The sequence below is a fragment of the Cygnus olor genome, chromosome 6, assembly GCF_009769625.2.
Source record: "Cygnus olor isolate bCygOlo1 chromosome 6, bCygOlo1.pri.v2, whole genome shotgun sequence".
NCBI classification, from domain to species: Eukaryota; Metazoa; Chordata; class Aves; order Anseriformes; family Anatidae; genus Cygnus; species Cygnus olor.
In genome coordinates, this window is record NC_049174.1 from 19,436,877 (window position 1) to 19,458,931 (window position 22,055).

At 42.7% G+C, this 22,055-nt stretch overlaps 1 protein-coding gene and 1 long non-coding RNA gene across 3 annotated transcripts in view; one reads left to right on the forward strand and one right to left on the reverse strand.

Moving 5' to 3' along the window:
* The window catches only part of LOC121072099, a 26,977-nt gene continuing 4,922 nt past the window's right edge, over window positions 1-22,055 (forward strand). Inside the window, exons 1-4 of the long non-coding RNA XR_005820995.1 lie at window positions 1-679; window positions 4,507-4,593; window positions 12,652-12,826; window positions 14,844-16,723. This is a non-coding gene — a long non-coding RNA (uncharacterized LOC121072099). The remainder of the gene's footprint in view (window positions 680-4,506; window positions 4,594-12,651; window positions 12,827-14,843; window positions 16,724-22,055) is intronic.
* The window catches only part of GORASP2 (golgi reassembly stacking protein 2), a 15,824-nt gene continuing 12,317 nt past the window's right edge, over window positions 18,549-22,055 (reverse strand). For both annotated transcript variants that reach the window (XM_040561343.1, XM_040561344.1), the window contains exons 9-10: window positions 20,388-20,483; window positions 18,549-19,601 (exon numbers count right to left, since the gene is read on the reverse strand). In XM_040561343.1, coding sequence (XP_040417277.1) covers window positions 19,282-19,601; window positions 20,388-20,483 — 416 coding nt within the window. In that variant the 3' untranslated portion in view covers window positions 18,549-19,281. The remainder of the gene's footprint in view (window positions 19,602-20,387; window positions 20,484-22,055) is intronic.

A 22,055-nucleotide genomic window follows, 5' to 3' on the forward strand; every position in this document is an offset into this window, starting at 1 on the left:
GCAGGGCACTGCTGGGACCCTGCATGGAAGCTGGGAACTCAAGCAGATGACTGGCTAGGTGATGGTTTGAGAACCGGAAAAGGAAAATATGCCTTGAGTCTTGAGACATCCCAGGAGATCGTGTTCCTACTTTGCCATCTTCCTGATTATGGGAAAACACAAATCTAAGGCAGGAGAGCAAGAAGGAAATGGTGTTTGTAACCAACCCATGTCAATGCCACTGGGCTTTACATCTCGTGTCTCCCCTGCCCACAAGCTGAGGAGTACAATTTAAATTACATGAAGTCTTTCCTTTCCCCATTGCACTATTGTGGCCTGTGAGCGGCCCTCAGCAGGGTGGTGAGGACAGACCTGTGTGCATCTGCAGGCCACGCCTATCTTCCCCAGGCTGTTCAGCTCTCTCAGCCAGTCAGGACATGGCACATCGTGTCTGGGGGGTGTGTACAGGGCCTCATTGGCTCTGCTGCTCCAGCTCTGCTCCCAATTTCAGCTCTGCTGGGGCTAAAGGTGCTCCTGCCATGGCACAGGGCCCACCGTGCCCACCAGGGCAGGTGGCAGCGACCGCCATTTTGTCAAACTGCTGCTGGGGGAAACTGCAGCCACCAAAATGGTGGGTGTCTCTGGGACATTTATTTCTCCTCAGAGGGCCCTGGGACTTGCTGGTCTACTCCAAAAACAGGTAATTTTGTTGGAAAGGGTGCCTGGGGGGGCCAGTCTGGTGGGGAGGTCTGGGCAGGGTGTAAGGAGCTGGGACAGACACAAAATTTGGAGGCTTCCAATTTCAGTGACTAAAGCACTTTGTTCTCTCACTTGCTGTTGTATTTTTAAAGATACTTTATTTGTGTATCAACTGCTGTCAGAAGAGAGAGACTGGTTTCATAAACAAGTGGTGTCTGGCTACGTGGGACTGAGGGAGTTTCACCACTGCAGTCCCATTATCTGTTAGGCCTGCCAGACCACCATGTCTGTGCTAAGTCACCAGGCCCGGCTATGTCACATTTTTGTAGTCCCAGCATTATCCCACCATGGGCTTTGGCCCATAAACAGCCCCTGTGAGGCCTGCCCCACAGCCATGTGCTGGCTGTAGAGTCAACTGTGCTGTGTTGGTAGGAAAGGCAAGACTGCAAACTGACTGCAAATGTTCCCAGAAGGCCAATATCACAGCAGTGCCATGTTCCTGTCACCACAGATTGACCGAGGGGGTGTAACATGGCCGACAGGCCTTGTACCACACACCTGCTGCCTGGGATGGCCAGGAGGCATGGGCAGCAGGGCTGTGTAGGCCTCAACGCAGACCAGGCAAGGGACCTGAAAAACTCTCTGAGGTACGCCCTGACAAATTTGTCTACCCAATTCTTAAAGATAGCCATCAGTGGAGAGTACCCCACCCAGGAAACTCCAGCTTTTCTTAATAACCTTTTTCTTGCTGCTTATTAGGCTTATTAGTTTCTGTCCAATGTATGCTGTGAAGAACAAACAGTTCCCTGCCATGCTGCTAATATATATGCAGATGATTAGTTTTTTCTCTTGGTGTCCTGGTTATTGTGGTTTGTATGTAAGACTTCAAGGCCAAAAGTTAGTTTGGTAACAGATTTTGTCTACTTGAAAGGATAGATTTCAGCCTAAGCAACTATGTGACCTTAAGGTACCATTAGAAGCAGCATATAAATTGTTTGCTGCTGTTTTAATGGAATGAACAGTTAGTGATACAAACATAAAGACTTCAAACTGCCTGTTCCCAGCTTTCAGGTGTTTGTTGTAGTATGCCCCTCAGAGTGATACCTGAGGGGCTGGAAACAGATCTACTCCAAAACAGGATTCAGTTTATAAAAAATCTGAAATGCTCTGTTAATTGCCTGATGTCTGTCCTACCTCAGCAAAGTTGCTGTTTTTCACTGAGCGGAAGTTGCTGTTTTGCACTAGCCCAAAGGCCTTTTAATACTCAAGTTAGGTGCTGTGCTTGCTTACTTGGCTGTGGGTGAGAGAAATGACCCAAAATAACCCTTTTGTTTGGGGCAGAAACATGGATGTTGTAACTGAGTGCTGATTTTGAGTTCAGACTTGCTCACCTAAGAGGGGCTTGCAACTTTCTTAGTTTTATTAATTAGGAATGTTAGTAGAGTAACTTCTGAAGGTGAAGCTTTTCTGTCAGCCTGTCTCTTGTACTTGGGTGAGCAAATTGCCTTGATCTACTTTTCCATGGAGTTAAATGATGAAGGATTTGTGTCGAACGTCCGCCTTGCTTTCTGTGCAGTCCCCATGTATTTCACTTTGAACTGAATGCAGGTTTTTTGAGCGTTCTCTGGAGTTAAGACTATTATCCTCTGAACAAGTGAGGTTCTTCCATTATTTATGTCACATATTCAACTCCTAAAAGAATGTCAGTAAAACTCCTGCTGTTGAAGAAATTAATTTTTTCTATTATTCTCAAGGTGTAGGTAATAGAGTGAGTCACCCTGTGATCTTTTTATTGTGTTATGCTTCACGAACCAGTAAAATTCTGTGTGTAAATGAAAGGAAAAGGTTTTCCCTAGAAATCTCATTTATATCTAGAGTTTCTAGAGCTACTCAGATATCATTAAGAAATTACATGATGTTTTAATTCAGAATCCATTTGTGCAAATCTGTGGCTGTCTTCTGTTCGTTGTTAAAACACATGAGGACTTTCTGTTCAAAAAAGTGATGGAGATCAAAAACATCTACTGTAGCCTCAGAGGATGTGCTACCATCAGACCAGCAGGTCAGCTAGCAAAAGATGTTTGCCTGCCTTTGTGTGGAAGCTGGGCCATGATGTTAAGTAGCACATGGCTCTGTAGTCAACTGAAACAAGCATTTCCCAGGCAAAGAATCCCGCATCCTGAGCCCTGAGCCCAGTGCTGTTCCTGTAGTTTGGCAGATGTCTTTTCAGCATAAAACATCAGCAGTCCCTGGATATATCACCTTTGTGTTTGCTGTACTCTTGGGAAACCATTCTGCTCATACACAGGGCTTGGATTGGTTTTGCACGTGGCCTGGTGATGTGTCTTCCTGTTACTTTCAGCACTGATGAATGCAGGGGTGGCATAATTGCTCCCCTCACTGAGACCAGAAGGGAGTCCTCAGCAGAGCCGGGGACTTCAGTAAGATCTGGGAACATCTATAGCTCGAAGAGACGTCCAGTGCTGCAGTGCCTGTCAGTACCTTGCTGAATCAATGTCATAGTTCGTTTTTGATGATCAAATGATGATCAAATGCTAAGCTATTTATAGTTGAGGACAGAACAAAAGGAGTCTTTATGCACTCTCAAATCAGCCTGTTCTAAATGTTTTTCACTAACAGAAAACGACAGTAGTTAAAATAATCACTTGTAAGCAGCTCTTTGATAGGCAGTAGCTTGTGGTAAATACATCAGCTGTATGGACAAGCATAGGGGCTTTTTTTTGATGATTTCAGTAGCTAAGTGTCATAGACATCTGCAAGCCCGTGTCTTCTATGTTTATGCATAGTATGTACAAAGATGATGTTACAGATCGTAGTACTCAGGTAGGATCTAGCCCTATGTGCTTCCTATTGACCAAATTCCTTCTTACCTAAATTTATACATTGTTTGCAAACTGCAGTGGAACAGTGGAAACTGGGGCTTTGCAGAGGCTGAGATCCTGTTATGTCTAAATATGTAAATGAGCTTATGGATTTAATAAATACATAAATAAATAATAAAGCCAAGACGTGAAAAACAGAAGCCAGAGAAAGCTAGTGCTGTGCCCAGGAGTGCTGCAGCGTGTTGCCATGCTGCCACACTCCATGACTTATTGAGGATGCATTCCTGAAACATGCAGTGGTTAGTAGTTGGATGGATAGCAAAGATTCCTGTAAGGATCACTGTAGTAGAGGTGAGATGTGTGCAGGGCCTTGAGAAATGCTGTTTGAATAGCCAGGGATATATTTCCCAATGCCCTTTCCTATTCATATCCCAGTAGTTCTTCCAGAAGAGTTCTCAATGCAAGACAAAGACAGATGAGAGACCTTCTTCTGTCTTACCTGCTGGGACATGCACGTGCTTTCTGAGGCCTGGAAAGGAAAGCTGGAAAAGGGAACTGATGCCCCATTAGTGTTAGTGAGAGCTTGGCTGGACAGAGCACCAAGAGCTGTGCTGCTTTGTGCATGCGTGAGCAGATCCAGGAGAGCTTTGCTTGGCTTTATTGCTAGAACAGCAGTTACCACTAAAAACAATGGGAATTACAACGACTTAAAGGATGCAAAGAAATAAAACATGTTCCCCTATGCTCCCCAGTGTCTATCCGATCTGCCCTTGGGCTGAGCATGACAGAGGAACCGGGCCTGCCAAATGATCACATACGTGGGGCTGACTTAGCAAGAAGTTGCAGCTTCTTTAATTCTCCAAGGTTTGTCCATCTAAACAGCAACATGAAGAGTTATTGCACAGCTTTGTACATTTGCATAATGGAAAACTTTCTTCTTGACAAAAATAATCATCCTAACTAGTGCACAAATGGTTCTTTTCAGGCTTACAGCTGCGGCTCAGTGGCAGCTGGCAGAGCTGATTCAAGCACTGGAATACCTTCCCTGCATGTCTTTCTATTGAAAAGCCAGGTAAATAACATACTAATTGGCAAACGTACATAAGGACTTGTCCATAATGAATTTAGAGCATCATATTCCATTGGTTAAATGGTGAGTCGTGTCTGTTTATATGATACCATTAAATCCTCTTGTTGCTTGTAGGATTACATAAGGCGATATGCAATGCTGAGTCTGATCTCATAAATTGTCTTCTTAGAGCTGTCACACGTCAGGACAGTTTTATTACTGAGCCTAAACCCATTCCAGCCTAACAAACCAGCATGTTGTAAAGGTTATTGTCATATCATAAAATTAAGAAAACCCAACTACGTAAAATAGAAGAATTATTCTCGCATCCTTTATTACCTGTCCCAATTCCTCTGTTTTTAATGAATCTCACCCTCTTCCCCTTACATTAATGCCTTAATTTACAGGTAAAATTAACACATCAAGATACAGGTGGCAAGTTAAACAAAACATGGTCCTAATGGTGAAAACTATAAAAAAGTATTATTTTTTTCTCCTTAGCTCAGAGACCACTGAGCTTAGAGACCGCTGTGAGAAATTCAGCTGAATTACACTGAGGTAGCGTTTCTGTTTTGGGGTGTGCTTTGATGTCCCCTGTTAACATCAGGCAGTGATGTGAAGGCCTCTGTTTTGTGGTTTTTTTTAATCATTATTTTATTTTTTATTCAGTGAATCACATCATATATTTTTCCCACTTTTATTGCAAGCAATTGCTTAGGTTGCAAGGGATTTTGCCAGTGTTGTTCTAGGGAGCAGTACAGCCAGGGCACAGAGAAAAGCCAAGATGAGTTGCTATTCCCGTTTGAAACTGGGGAAAAGCACCAGGCATCAGCTAGGTGAGGCTCCAGACAGGTGGTGTGACTGAAATGGCGCTTCAGCTGCACTCACTTAGATAACCTGCTGTGTGCCCAGGATGTGTTCAGACAGCCACCTTGTACTGGGTGGCTACCAGGTGAATTGCTGTAACAGCTAACGGCAAAGTTTCACGTGGTGTTCCTTATTCAGATATACAGAAAGCAAGGCCAGAGCACAAAGGGGAAAGCAATGGTGCCTGACCCATCACAGCTGTACGAGTGCTTTGGGCTCATAAATCAGCATCAGCCAAACCAAACCTTGCCCCACAGACTGGGAGGTGCCACTGGAGATCTGCACCAGATTGCTGTGCTAGCAGCCGAGCAGAGGAGAAGCACCCGGTGTCCTGTAAGTGCCAAAGCAAGCTGCTGCACTCAGGTGCTCCCCACCTGTTTGCATCTTACCTGCCTGCACCCTTCCCCTGCTAGAATTAGAGATTGTGACATATAGCTTGGGCATGGGAATAGCAGAGCGGCAGATGCTGTGACTGAGCAGTCAGGATTGCTTGTCCCTTTGGGATATTGGACCAGGACTGTCTTCCCTCCTGCAGGCAGAGGATTTAAATGCTAATGACACTGATTTTCTTAGAAATTGGCATTCTGTATCATTATTTGCTAGTATTTGGCTATGCTTGGCTAGCTATTGATTCAGCAAATACTGAGAGAAAACTGTTTCTCTTATAGCTTGTGTAAAGTGGGGAGGAATGTCGTGGAACAAAGGAGGAGAGAAATTTAATGGTTTATATAATCCCTCCGACTTGAAGCAGGAGTCTTAAAATAAGGATCAAAGCAAGACTGAAGTGTGACGTCTGTTTGGGGATTCACAGTACCATTTAAAAGAACTTTATACTTAACTGTAACCATTCTGAGTTTTGTCTCCTCCATCTTGGTGTTAAGCCCTAGACTCTTATTAAGAAACTTGGGAATTTTAGGTGTTCGGATACCATAATGATGATTCTGTAAAAGTCATTAATTAATACCTAAACGTTTGAAGATTCACAGAATGGATTTGTAACTGAAAATGGCTGGAAATATCGTAATTCAGCTCTTCATCTCTGTTCTGGACTTTATTCTTATTAGTGACTGCCGTTCTTATCATTTGAAATGACAAAATCACAACTCAGAAGCCCTTTAAAGTATTGCATTTATCATTTTCAAGTTACACATTTCCTTGTGATGGTCACTACTTACAATTTCTAATGCTATTCATAGGATATTGTGATGATAAAAGCACGTTAATGATAGGAGATTATAGTTCTAAATTAATTTCTAATAAGGTGAAAGACAGTGATAGCTGCTACAACATATGATATGCAAGAGAGTTTTTCACGTATTATAATGTGCTAGTTAGTAACCCTAACAGCATGGCTGTTGTGTTTTAAGGCAGCTAAATAGCCTTTTACCTGTAAAGATTTTTTTTGTATTTTTGACTCCAGACAAATATTTAATGTGAAAATTATCTGAGTGCTTCACAGAAGCACTTCCAGCTCGGGCAGTGCCACTACCCCATGGGGCTCCCTCGGGCTGGTGGGGTGAGGGCCTTGCCTGGGGGTGGGCTCAGGTGGCCACGTGTCCCCAGGAGGAGCCCCTCAGGTGACCGGGTATCCCTGGGAGGAGCCCCTCTCCCAGCCGGTGTCCCCTAAGCCCTGCCGCTGGCAGCCTGGGTGAGCAGCAGCCAGCGCCCAGGCTGGGATCGTGCCCTTGTAGCCAGCTGCCAGGCGGCTGTTCTCAAATGTTTTCGCTGCGTGGACATCTTGGGGGCAATTTTCTCCTGCGGTCCCCTTCCCTTCCCTCTGTGGTTGCACAAATAACTTCCTTCTCCAGTCATGGGCCCACAGTGTGCTGTACCCAGCTGAAGCGACGGGGAAATTCAGACACAATGCAATAAAGCAACTGGAATTTGTTTGTCATAAACCCCAAGGGCATGTTCTCATTACAACAACGAGTGGTATCCAGCAGTTATGCTCTTTCATGTTTGCATTACATCCCTCTAAACTGCAGAGATTAGAGCCCACTTTTAGTGCTCTCTGTAGGTCTCTGCTCGATTTGACAGGGAGGAAACTTTTCAGCCAGGGCTTGGAACAAAGAGACTTCCTCCACACGACAGCCGTTAATCCTACCCTCGCGGGTGGCATAATAGCTTCATTCACTGACCCAAACCAGTTGTTTTAAGAGGAGTGCAAGGGAGTGGGGACAGCTTACCTCTCACCTGACAGGCAGCAAGCAGCAGACAGGGTCAGTAGCAGCAGGCACAGCCGCGGGCAGCAGGTGTAGGAACCCCCTGGGAGCCGATGCCACCGCCCGCAGGTGCCTTATGTAGCTGCCTAGTTTGGCGCTTCTTTTGTGTGGTCACACAAATACTTGACCAAAGCAGTGCTTTTTTTAGCATGTAGGAGAACTGTTAGCGCACAGCCCATGCTGGTCTGCGCTGTCTGCTGAGGGATTGTGAAGAACCAAAATTTCCAGGAAACAACCAAGATCACAGCAGCCACCACAGCGATCCAGGCGCTACCAGCATTTAAGCGCACAGAGCCATTTCGGCACAGTTATCTCCAGAGAGCAGCAGTAATAAAAACTCACCCTCCTATAAAGTGTTTCCTGACTGAACTAGTGCAGGAAGAACCCAGTGTTGTAATTATCCCATATCCCATGGGTGCAAACGCGATTACTCTTGTAGGGTTTGCCTGAATTCGAGCATCTAATAAATAACACATCTACATTTACTCTCCTTGGACACCCAGGGCTGCGCCTTTGTGCACAGTGACTCAGCAATTGCATTTCTTCTGGCAGATGCGTACCAGTCCAGTACGCACATGTACAATGTTTTCCTAAGTGCAACGAACTTGTAGTTACACGGGCAGTAAAATTCTCACTCAGTTTGTAGGATTTATATAGGGTTAGACTAATGCGTAGTATTTCCAAGTCATAAGCCACCAACAAAGAATTAGCAGACTGCTGCCATGCTAGGCAGCATGTTTGCACTCTCTGGGCTGTTAAAAATGCTGATGATATTTTAGAAATCTTTATCTTTCTTTCTGGATGGGGCTTCTTAAAGCTGTGAATTTCTAACTAGATGTGGAAGTGGAAAAAGGTGTTTGTTTCTCTCCTCCCTGCTGTCCTGCCCAATTCCCTCCTTTCAGCATTGGCTGGCGCAGAAATGCTTTTCTAAACCCCACCTCCCTTGGACCAGAGGAATTCCCCCATTTACGTTTTGGACAGGTACAGTGTGCATGGTCTAAGAGCAGGCTTCCTCTGGGTGAGAAGAGAATTGGCACTGGGGGCATTTTCTGTGGGGAGTGGGGGACTTGCTCGCCTCTTCTTCTCAGTTGTACCCTTGTTGGAAGACCCAAATTTAGGGGGGGGTACCTAGCATCCTGCAGAAATCTACTAGTAAATGGACTGAGGCAAATAGAAATATTTGTTGCCACGTTTCTATGGATGAACTCATAAAGAGATTAAAGTTAATCCCAAAGAGGGATGGACTGGGTCAAATGCTCAACTAAGAGCAGGGAGGAATACTTCAAACTCTTGCAAACTCAGGCCAAATGCCATTGTTATTTGGTGCTTTGCATTTAGAGATCTAGATAGATGGATATACCAGCATTAATACACACACTCATGCATGTTGGCAATATACTGCCTCTGCCTCGTTAAGAACACAGGCTGCTGAGGCAGGGTCCTCTCCATGTGTTCGCACAGACCCGCCACGGGAAGCTGAGAAGTCAGCTGAGACCTTTGGATGCTAACTGCAGTGCAAATATCAGAGATAAGACGTTGCCTAACAACATTTGCCACTGCTGAGAAAGGGGTGGAGTGTCAGCATCTTATTTACTTATGACTCAAGCAGACACGTCCTTAAAACTGTTGATCTTATAGGCAAAAGAAGTGTTAGATACTGGGAGAATTACAACAGTGGAAGCAAACACTTGCCCTTGTGAATTCTCGTGAGCTATATTTAGAATTTATATCCAAGCATAATTAAACAGTGCTAATGAGACAGAGGGGCTTATCTTCATTTGGTGTATAATTGGTATCACTGATTTCCTCATTCATTTTTTCCTAGTTTTAAAGCCATCTTGTTCCAGTGAAATCTGATGGTAAAAGTTACCCTGCAGTGAGAAAGTACCTGGCCTGGAGCGTAAATTCAGCTGGAAGCCTTTTAAGGGTTGCAGCTTTCTTGATAGCATCAATAACTGACAGCAAAGACACCTGTGATTGTGTGGCCAACAGTCAAGCAAGGCACTCTTCATGCAGTGTACCCTTGAAAAAATGCCATTTCACACAGTATTCCAAAGGCCAAAACGGAGAGGAAAGGATCGCCTCTTATTTCTAGTGAGGCATATATGGGAAGAGTTTTAATAGTGGTAGGTGAATATCCACCACCACCAACTGAGGTTTCTGCCTTGAAATATCCTCCAGCTCATCCAGAAATGTGGAGCTTGCACAGGAACGCCTGGTGACGTTTCGTGGCTGGCATACTGCAGCAGGTCAGAGTGGAAGATCATGCTGATCTTGCCTGGCCTTAGTGTCAAGTCTGCAGCTAGAGCAGCAGCCTCTGTTAGAGCTCTGCCTATTGCATCCATTCCTCTTCTGGCTTTGTCTAGGCCACAAAAAAGTCCAGCTCCCTCCTGCTGCAGGTAGCTGTTGTTTTTTGAGCAGCAATAAAATCGGCCCTTGGAGCATTCTATTTTTACCGACGTCCCACTTTGCTTTTCAGTTGTGTCTTTGATTGGCTTCAGGCTCCTTTTTATTATGTCTTACTGCCTCAAATGCACTCAAATTTTTGGAGGGTGTAGTCCTTCTTTTACATCTGTTGCTGCAAACTGCAGCAAAATCAGCTCTTTCCTATGAGGTGCCACATTAATGACTATGTCTCCATACATTTCAGTGCCAGGGTGCTTGTGTTTACCTGCTGACAAGGGTGCTCAGGACCACCATTCACTGCAGACTGGATGTGCCTCACATCCTGGTGGGAGTGCTTGCAGCCAGCTGGAATCTGTTCTCAGCAACTGCTTGTGGAATAAGGAGTCTCCAACCCCTCCTTCCTCCACAGTGACCACTGCTAACTAAATGCCCATCCACCCACTGAGCCAAACCAGTTCAAAGAGGAGCACTGCAGTGGCTGTGAGGAGACTCTGTTGGATATGAAGAGGGCAGAGCGAGCTGAATCCCACAAAACAGCAATTGTTTTTCATCTTGCTCCAGTAATTCAGCACAGACTTGTTCTTTGGGTTGCTGAACCCAAGACTTTGTTTTGTCATTTTTGAAAGGGGATTTGAACACTCCCCTGCTAGGATGGTTGTGCAGATTAATCTGAGACATAGGAATTATTACAAGTATTTGGTCTAAAGGTTCCTTTGCTTAGGTTCAAGGGACCACGCTGACCACATCACCCGTAGTAAATGCCCTTCCATCTTTTTAAGGCAGCCTCCTTGGACCACTTGGGTCTGTGCTGCTGTTCTAGGAGGTGTGACTTGCAGCTGTCCTCCCTCTTTATCACTGCCTAGCTGATAGTCTGTCAGCCCGGTTTTAGCTTTCTAGAGGAACAGATCATTTCAGAAGTTGTTCCTCCTCAAAATAAATGTCTTCATCTGCTTATAAATTTCACAGAATGGCATGTCTGCTCATGCTGCTTTTTCACATTACTGGTCTGAGTGCTCAAGCAGTTAACACCGCCCTGTGGCTGAACAGCGATGAGAAATGCCACTGGTGACCTGAAGAACTGAGGGCAGCAGCCAGTACAGGTGCTCGGCTTGTGAGCAGCCCAGAGCTGCAACCACCTGTCTCTTTTTTTAGCCCAGCTAAAAAGATGCCTTTTCCAGGAAGGTTTCTCTCTGACTTAGCTGTGAAGCAGAGTTCCTGTCTGGCTATGGCTATGAAGAAAAGCCCTACGGCTCTCAGTTTTGGTGACTTAAGTCTTACCAAATTTTAAAATCTATCTTTGCCTTCTACTGCCCTAAACATAATTTTCAATTACATTATTTTTTTAAACCATCTTAGCTTAACTGCTGGGGAGCCCCACTGTCAGGATTAAATAGCTGTTTTGTTTCCTGCCAAAGGTAGGTGAAATGGTAAGCACCAGCTCTGCCTCCCTGGCTGCTGGGGGGGGGGGTCTGGAAAGGCCTAACAGGCACAGCTCTTGCAGACTGCTGCAGAAGGGAGCTGAGGGTGCCTAATCAGTTTGAATTCAGAAAGCACATTCTTACTGTTTTTTTTGTTTTGTTTTGTTTTTTGTTTGTTTGTTTTGTTTTGTTTTTTCCTTTTTTAATGAGCTATATACAGGTCTTGTTGACAGCCCTTCTCTAGTGAAGCACACCTGCTGGATAAGCAGCAAAACTCCCCCTTGCACAGGACCTGGGGCTAGAAGCAAAGGCCTTGTACTTGAACCGCACTGTGTGCGCTCCTGGCCTGTTCTCAGCATGACGGCCAGGAGCAGAGGTTGCTCATGTTTAGCCCAGTATGCAATAAGAACAACTTTCTATTACTCTTAATCCTTTTGGAGAGTTCTCCGTGAAGAGAGCACGGTGTCTCTCCTCTAACAGGCAACACACGTGTGAGAGCAAGCGAGCTGCTATTGCAGCCTGCCTCTTGAAAAACCACTTGTGTGTGCCTTTGGGGTGCCTCGGGTGTTGGGCGCAGAGCAGTGTCTGTGGGTTCTCTCCCATCAGCTGACTCGTGGCCCTCCCTTGGGCCAGCCTGCTGCTTCCACCCCAGCCACAGAGCTCTGCAGGGGGGGGTGACCAGGGCGTGCAGGCCACCAGGCAGTGGATGTTGGTGCCCGCATCTGTTTCTTTCTGCTGGGGCCCTGAGAAGTTCAGAAAGCCTTGGCTCTCCCTGGGAGGATAGCAACTGAGGAGTCTGAGGCAAGAGGCGACAGTAGGACCCCTCTGCTCTGTGGAGGAGCCAAGCAGGTTGCCCAAATGCGTTGATTAACAAGACAGCCATCTGACTTCCCTGCCGTTTAATAGATCTCTTTTAGTGTCTCTCTCTCTCTCCCTACACACCACAAAACAAACAAGCAAAAAAAAAAAAACAAAAAAAAAACTTTTTTTTTTAGCAAGCCTGTGCTACCCTTTCTGAGTGCTAGTGCATGGCACCACCCAGAAATGACACAGACTTTGGGTGAGTAAGGAAAGAAAAAAAATGGGAGTGGAAGAAGACAAGAATCTGAGATGCCCTCAGGCCTTACCCTACAATATTACCTCTGTAGCACAGGATATGTCAGCAGCCACTGAGGCAGCAAGTCCTTTGCAGAAGGGGCTGTTGATGTACTTACTGAGAGATGGTGATGAGTTGTCCAGGGCTGAAGCAAGTACTGCTGCTAGCTGGTGAGACCCTGGAGCAGACCACGCTTATACTGAACTCCAGCAATCTGAACCTGCCAGGTAAGGCCGTGCTAGCACACCTCCGTGTGAGTGAGATATGGTAGCTCCCAAGAAGCATTTCAAAAATATTTGGCTCAATTCTTCAAGGTTCTAGCTATTTCACCCCAAATTCCTCAAAGTCTTGCTACTCCTTTGTGACATGTAGTTTAAAGCTAAAAATATTCAGAAGCACAATGCAATACAGAAGGATGTTATTTTTTATTACTTTTTTGTTGCTAGGAAGGAAAATGGTCAAGAAGTGGGTTGGGAACAGTATGTTCCTTTTCATTATTAAACAGGTACTTCCCAGAGACTTTTTTTTTTCCCCCTTCTCTCTGACCAGGCATTACTTGTAAGATGGATAAGAAATACATTTCAAATAAAAACGTAACCTTTAAACAAAAGGTATTAAAGATATTATTATTTTTGAAAAACATCATCCATTTCGAGTGCCCAGCATGTTGTTTGGCAACACACAGGCTTCCAGTTGGTTTCTGTTTTCTTAGCAGTTGTAGTTGTTTTCTAACAGGATTTTATCCAAGTACCGTTTATATGTACAAAAACATCTCCTGATGTCAGATGTCTGAGCCTTAGGAAACCAGTGTCACTGCCTGGGACCTCATTTGTTCTGTTCTCTGTTTTGTATGAACACAAGCCCACCTTAAGGCATAAACAGTGTTGTGAAATAACTTCTCATATCTTTTCTTACAAGTCTAGCTTTTAACATAATTGATTAAGCTTGACTAGGGCCTACTGACTGTTAAAATTGAGCCTCTGTTTATAAAAATGTCAACATTTGCTTCCAAATTTTTATGTTTCTTAAACAAGCTGTGCTATTCCTCTGTTAGCTTGATTTCCCAGATCTTTTATTTAAATTGTGTAAGCATTGCCTGATGGTACGTGCCAGTCCCTATCAGTGCACATCTCCAAGCCCATACTATGGGTATGTAGAAATTCCACGATGGGAGGTCTGAAGCACTCAGTTTATTTTTAAAGATGACTATTCTGAACATTCAGAAAATGGAATTTCTTGAGAAGTCAGCTTGAAGGATAAGGTAGAGATGGTAGCAGGGTGGACGCTGCTAATCTCAGCTACTGAACTAGCTGTGCAACACACAGCACACGCGTTGCAGCATGGAGAAATTGAAGCTATTTCTCTAATAGCAGGTGAGAATGTAGTGGTGTTTAAGATACTTGGTTATTTGTGGCTAACATTCATCTAAGGAGCAAGAACAGTGAAAGGAGCTGTTTGTTCATGAAATCTGCCAGCAGAGGATGGTGCTTGATTGTAATGAGTGGGAAGAGACACCTTCAAGGAGCTTGATCTAGGCAGTGCTGTAAGTGTCCTTGCAGCACACCAGAAGGTCCAGAAAAGCCAATCCCCAGTGACCCCAATAGTTTCAACACCCCAGTCAAAGGTAAAGCCTGTAGCTCTACATTGATTTTACTGATGACTAATAGTGGAGAAAGGGTCCTTGAAGTAAAATCTTGATTTATCTTCATAATCTTCTTACCTCACCAGCAAGCCTATGTCAAATGCAGGCTTTGAAGCCTAGGTTCACCACTTACGTTTCATTTCGTAGTTTCTGCTGGGGTTTCATAGCCCACCTATAAGCTGCAAATTCCATGAACGAAGTATATGAATTTGCAACCACTTGCCTGCAAAGAGTAAACAGCTCTTGGACATGAGAACTGTTATTAAAATGGATTGTTTTGTTGGCAGAAGTGGCTTTCACTGTTGCCATAGGTTGCCCAAGGTGAGCCTGACCTCTGTGGTCTCTCTGAAGCTGTCTTGTGGATGAGCTGAGCAACACTGGAATGCAGCTTTTAAGGATTAGCTGAGCCCAACAAATACACAAAACTGTGCTGAGAAAGTAATACTACATTGCACAACAAAGGAAAAAACTTATCTTCTGATCCTGTAGGATAAAAGTTCCAAGGCTGAGAACTTGACTATTTGGTAGGGCTGTACTCAGCTTGTAACTGCAGCATAATCATGTTTGCAGCCTTTTCTCAGGGCAAAATTCTGCCTCTGCAGGTGCAAGAAGGGGCAGTGGAGAGGCAGGTGTGTGGCCAACGGACAGAGATGGGACTGTACTCTCCTGCTGCAGAACAACGACAAGGACTCTTGCCAAGGAGTAAAGTAACAAAACATGAACCCCCCCCCTTAACCTTTCTCGACCAGAACAGGCCTCCACCTGCCAGTCCTGAGGTGCCAGTCCACCTCCACCTGCCTGGGCCTGGGCTGTGGCCTTTGAATTTGAGTCTTGATGCAGTTGCTCGTGCCAAGTATATCACAAAAACACCACCTTGGTATTAGTGTACAACTGAAATAATGTGCAAAGGATGTTCCTAAGAAACACCAGTTGGCCCTCAGAGTGAAATCCTGATTTGCTAGCTGTACACTGTCAACTGAATGTGTTCACAAGGCCTATGGATAAACGTGAGTTGAGGCTTCTGGAAAAGGATGTATTTGTTCCTTACTAAGCTTACTGCTCCTATCTGCAAATCTCTTAGCAACTTGACATGTTACAAAATATCTATGCTTTAACTTTTATGGAGCTTTATCTCTTTGTCTGGGGCAGGTGATAGGGTGAGCAGAGCTGTTGAAGAATCACCAATGGTAAATGAAGTTTTATGTTTGATTAAGTGAGCAGTTTTTTTGAGATTATTCTTGCATCTTAACTAATTCACTTTAAAGAAAGTACTATGGTAAGTGTTGGCTCCTCATACTACAGCAAAAAAAACAGTTTCCATCACAGATAGCGTAAGCAAATCACATAAAGAATTTTTGCTTTTACTAGAAGGCCCAGCACAGGGCTGTACAAATATATAATACGTCATTGGCAATGCTCTGAAGAATGTACAGAGCAGGATGACAAAGCACAGATTACTTACAAACTATAAACAATTACAAATGCATAAATATTTTGCAGTCTACTTTTTGCCTACACCCATTACAGGATTCAAATCTAAAACGAGACAGATTCTAGGTGCCCAGCTCCAACTGACGAACCAAAACTGAGCTTGATGCCAGTGAGGCCTCCATGATAGGGAGGGATTGTCAACATTTATTTGACTTATACAGACAAAGCCTGGTGTATAATTGAGGAAGACAAGACATCATGATCAAACATCAGTGACCCTTATCCTGCCCCCTTAAATTTAATTCCATAATCAGCACTTACATCACGGAGAGGCTGCAGATATTACCCAGGCTTCTCGTTCAGCATTGCACTATCTAAAATGAGTCTTGCCTGTAAGGATCTGTTTTCTTCAAAACTTTGATCCTGCCCCTTGCTTAGCTTGACAAGCTGCCAGCGAAATTCTGGATTTTAGAAATAGCTTAAACTCAGCCCATTCCTGCCTTCAATCAGTTGGTTTTAGAGTTATTTGTAATTCCTCAAAGTACTATCACACAGCATCCAGCTGGCATCCATTTGAATACAGTTGCTGCTGCTAAAGGGGAAGAAAAAAAGATAACACCATCATTATGAAGCCTAATCTTGCAAATTCAGCAAAAAATAAACTATTGAACGCCATCTCGTGGCACTGCACAGCTATTTCCTGGCAACACACTGGAGCTCCAACCATGACAGTGAGGTTTAATGTTTGACAGGGTTGCTTAAAAAAAAAAAAGGCTGTCAGGGTTAGAAGGAGCCCATTATATGGCCACACTAAAGCTACGAAGCATTCATCATCATTAATGCTTTATCCATACTTGCATCTCAACTTTGTAGCCTCAGCAGCTGTCTCCTGGAGCCGCAGCAGAGCCTCAAGCTGCAGAATGCACCTCTTTGACATGTGCTTGTGGTTTTTCAAGCAGAGCCATAGAGATGCTCCGCACCCACAAAAACATCTGAACCACTGAACACCACTGCAGCCTTTTGTGGAACAGGAAAATACTTCCATCTTCCAGTACATCACATACACATTAATCATTCTTAATTATATGCAGGACTTAAGATGTTCTTGGTATGTCTACCTTCTTGTCTCCTGTCAGCACAGGAAGAACTCCATATGTTGATGTTTAAAATAACGCTGGTGTGCTTATTCATAACTGTTCATTAACAGCTGAATGCATGAACTCATGGAAACAGGGTTAGACTAGCTGTCAGTCCCTTCGTGTATCTTAAGTCTTTCTTCCTGCTTACTGTTTTTAAGGGGAAAAAGTCATTAAAGACCCTTGCCACGAAGTGATTAAGCTATGATTTCCCTAAATCAAGCTAAGGAAATCAAAACACAAGGACAGAGTACAATAGTAGGAGTTCAGGTCCTCACTTCTATTCTAAGTGACACGTTTTTGTTTTTGATTCTCACTTTTAATGACTTCTTAGCTGGGAGATTAGAGCTTAAATTCTGCACCATTGAATCATCTCCAAGTTTGAAGCTGCGTTGTCTTTAGCAGAACTGCTGATGACTACACTTACACACTGCCTTGCTTCCACCACTCACACCTATCAGGATGCTGGATATATTAAGGTCTCTTCTTGATTGCTTTAAGTAACAGAAGTGCATGACTTCAGACTAAGCATTCTAATTTGTTTCTGCTATTAGAGACAACTGCACAACTATGAAAGTTTGCAGCTTGCAGTTGGAAAGCATAGAAACATACCAGCTAACCTCAGATATTACTCTAAAGGACACTGTGCCATCCTATAACAACAACAAAAAAGGCATCTGATTACAATCAGTAATTACAATCCTGGTAACAATTGCTCTAAATTTGGTACATGACAAGCCTTCTATTTCTACTGCTCTTGGGCTAAAGAAGGAAAATAACAATGATGAGGACTGTAGCTGGGGAAGGTTGTAAAGTTACAGGAAGGACTGTTAGACCTGTAAGGCTTTATGAAGCTCCATACTAACAGACTTTCTTTGTATCCAGTAAAGAAAAGAGGGAATATCCTTATTCTCATTCCAAGGTTTAATTCTGAGGTATGTGACACTGGATTTACAAAAGTAAATAAAAAAGTAAATTTCTGACAAACAGTGAGCCTTGTACTTACCAAGGCAGAGGAGGCCCCAAGCAGTTAAGAAAATAAACTGCTCACAGTGTGAAAAAGTAAAGGTTTTGGGGCATTTGACAGACCTTTAAAGGCATAACAGCTGATGAGGAAACATGCAGCAGTGGGCCAAAAGAAAGACAAATACTTAAGTGAGAAAGATAAGACAGGACAACAGGTATTAGATAAGGCTTCCACTTGAACTAATTCTTTGAAATGTTATGATGAGCAATTACATGCACCTTCCAAACAGTGAGCAGGCACACTGCATTGCTGAAACGGATTTTGTGGCTGTGGAGACAGACTTGGTCTCCAGCTTCCTGATGATACTTTGAACATATTTGTAGCAAACACAAACACAAATGAAATCCCAGTAGTATAGAAGGACCGAAGCAGCACAGAAGTTTTCCACATCAGCTGCACCTGACACCTGGAGCACAGCACACATACCAGGTTATACAGGTGTATGTCTACAGTTAATCTATAATTTTCATCCTGAACATCAATTTAAAAAAAACAAGTCTGAAACATTTGCAGGCAGATTTCATGACTCATTGCTACAACAGATCTAACCACTTCTACTGACCCTGCCTGCACTAGGAAGTCTGGCATTCCCCTCTTAGGTCTGTTTCTCTGGACAGGAGCCCTTTCACTGATTTGTGCTTGAGAGTTAAGCTCAGAACAGTTAAAAGAATTTAAGCATTAAGCAAATAAACGTGCTATTTTGTCACATGGGATAAAATTCCAGGAATTTATTGCTGTATGTATGCTTAATCCATTAATTTGTCTTACAGTAGTCATGAAGTGCCAAATTGTGTGCTACATTTAACATTTCCTGCATTCCCTTCCAAATGCCATTTTACAGTGGGCGTGTGAAACAACGCAGCAGCAGTCACAAAACATGGCTTGAGCATCTCTCAAGAGCTCAAAATAAAGATTTGTGTACAAGCTGAATAACAAGATGTCAGTTAACAGGTCACTCAGCAACTTTAATAGAAATATCTTTAGGTGGAAGTTTTGCACTGTTAAAATTTACAACTCAGAGTAAACATTCTCATCCCCACTGTAGTAACAAGATACTTGCAAAGACAAGAACTATGGTATGTAAATGTCACACGCAAGAACTGCTTCATTTCTATCAGAAGCAAAAGTTGCTAATAATAAGCAAGGAGACGTAGCAGACTAAGGCTATCAGGCTATATTAAAAACATATACCTCCGAGTTTGGCAGTGGAATTCTATTTACCACCTTGAATTTTATTTTATTTTTTTTTGGCTAAGTACCAGTACTCTTCCTCCCCACCCACCAAGCACACTTTATAAATCCCCTTTATTTTTATTATACCTCCATATTATTTACAGGATTCCTAAAGATTAAGTACAAACTAGTATGAAATTAATGATGGTTTGCTCTTCAAATATGTATCCCATGGCTAAATAAATACCAAGCCAATCCAACAGTGATCTGGAGTTATGATTCAGAAGCTTGTGTATCTGTGGTGCCAGATGTTTTTTCATTAATGGCCAAGGATTCATTTGGTTTGTCAACAATAGTCACCTTAGAAGTTGGGGTAGTGCTATCCAAGGTGAGTGTAGAGGTCTGTTCTACATTTACAGTAGTGCCAGGGTCAACGGAAAAGCTTCCGGCTTGAGTCATGGAGGGAAGCAAATCTGTAGGCACTGTAGAAACCTCTGTGACCAAAGGAAGCAGGGGAACACATTTTGGTGGCATTGATAGAGGTGTTATTCCCATTAGATTCAGAGGTGGCAAAGACGGAAGAGTTGGCAAACCTAAAAAAAAAAGAGGCAGTGAGCTGCTACATATCACAGATCTGGATAGATTCTGTTTTAGTTTAAAATCTTCCCCTTCTCTAATCCCCTACTTAATTTCAAATGGCTACCTCTTCTCCAAGAGGAGCGTGAGCACGATATACCTGCAGCACTGACTTGGCAGACGAGTTTCAAAGCCCAATACATTTTGGATTTCGGAGACAAAGAATCAGAATAAACTCAAGTTTGTTTCCACCTCCCCAGAGGACTAGGACTTTAAGACATTAATACCAATGATTAGATTTTATTGGCTTTCACTTAAACTGCCAGGAACAAGAAATTAATGAGAACCTTATTCCATGTAAGCTTTCAATTTCTTTTTGCTTGCTCCATATGCACCTTCAGCAGTTTTATCTTATTCAAAACCATAAATCTAGCATTAGTCGGTACTTTTGGCATTCAGTCAGGGTTCTTCAATCTCCTTGTCCAGCAAACAAGGGAACACCTCATATTTTCTTCTACCCATAAAACTACATACTTTCTTTCTTGGCACAGGACAATCTCTCCTGGGGTTATAAATCAGGTAATATGGGATGAAACAACTAAACACAGACACAAGCTCAGAATTAGTTTATCTCAAAACATATTCCTTGCCTACCCAACCTGGGCACTAATGTCAACTCCCATCTCCGGCAAACGTTCAATTTATCCTCTTTAGGACTCCACCAGATGGTTCTAAATTAGAGCGTCAAAGATCATCAAGGAGAGACCTGCTATTATAGTGTTTCAGTTTGCAGAAGCACTTACCAGGCTGTATGATTTCTGGAACGATGTGTGGTGCCGGTAAATTAAGTTTGGACAGATCAGTCAGGTTGGGAAGCCCTGCTGGTAATGGCATCAGACCTGAGAGGAAAGTGGAAAAATGACAGTTGAAAATTTCAAGCTTTTTTTGTTCCCATCTCTGGGATCTTATTGATTATTTGAAGTTGTTTCATATTGCTTTACATCTTGATCATCATCTTTACATATAAAAATGCAAATTCACTTGACTTTCAACTTCAAGTTACACAATGAAAAAAGTTACCAACTGCAGGAAGATAGGACTAGTAAATACACAATCCCAATCTTTCACATTTTCCTGAGGAAATCAGAATCTTATTTTAAGGAATAAACATTTTTTAATTTCAAAGTTCAGCTTTTAACAAAAATAGTTATTTCACTGCAGCACTGTACCAGAAGCCTTCCATTCCTAGTTTGAATGTCAGAAGATCATAATATGAAATACAGGAAAAAAAAATCAGTATTAAGGATCGGAAATACTATTCTTAGTCTTTTCTATTCAGTTTATAATTGAAGTTAAACACAAAAATATATAGAAAAGGCAAAACAGTAACTTTCAAGGTCAGGAAGGATTGAAAATACAATACAAACATACAATGAACATAACACATGGCCTTTCATCATTGTGTTTGCTGTAAAACATCTTTTCCCTCCTGATTCTCCTGTCTTAGCTGCATTTCTGATACAATGGCTTTCTTCCTACTTGATAGTTAGTTCAAGGAAGTCTAATTTTGAGATAAATTGCTAATATTACAGTAGCAACAGGGAGAGGAGGGAGAAAGTCTAAAAACAGGCAACTGTACACAAATTTTGATTAAAAACCATTTTTCTTTACCTACCTGAGAATTTATTAGCCACAAAGGCTGACATCATCTGAGTCAAAGAGCTTTCAGTTCAGCTATAAGCAACTTTGATTTTTTTAATCTGAAAAAAAATCTGAACTTCACACAAATTCACTCAAATATTAAACCTCCTATATATTTAAGGCTTACAATTTGCATGTCCATACTCGTGAAATTGTAATGCAATATTCTAATAACTTTCAAAAAGGCAATGGTACTGTTCTGAGAACAAGGTGGAATAAAAATTCATATTTGCAGCTGTTTGAGGAGACGGTTATGGATGCAGGAAAGGAGAAGACATTAACAGAAGCTAAGCTTAGTGGTTTACTATTTTAGCTATGCAGTACAAGATTAAAAGTTCCCTACTCTTGTATGCAGGCACTTAGCTCTCCTACATAATATTTCCTATGTTACAGACCATACCTCCATGTATTACTTAAAACCTTTATCTACTTTTCTTATAGCCTACAAAACAAAACACAGTTCTTCCAGTGTTTTGGAAGTGCATGACTGAGTCCTGTACCAGTGCATCAATTATATGGCAAAATCCCATACAAAACCTATCTTACCCACTATGAATATTTCTGGAGTACTAGTGCTCAAAACACTTATCAGGAAATAACATACACTACTTTGGAGACAGATTCTTGCTTTTATTATACAGAGGTTAGTTGCTAAATCATTCAGAAACAGTAACTGCAACATATAATTCTATACTGTTAGCCCTCTGCTTATACTAAGAATGATCAAGCTGAGCATTAAAAAGGAGTCTCCTAAAATTGAATTTTTAATA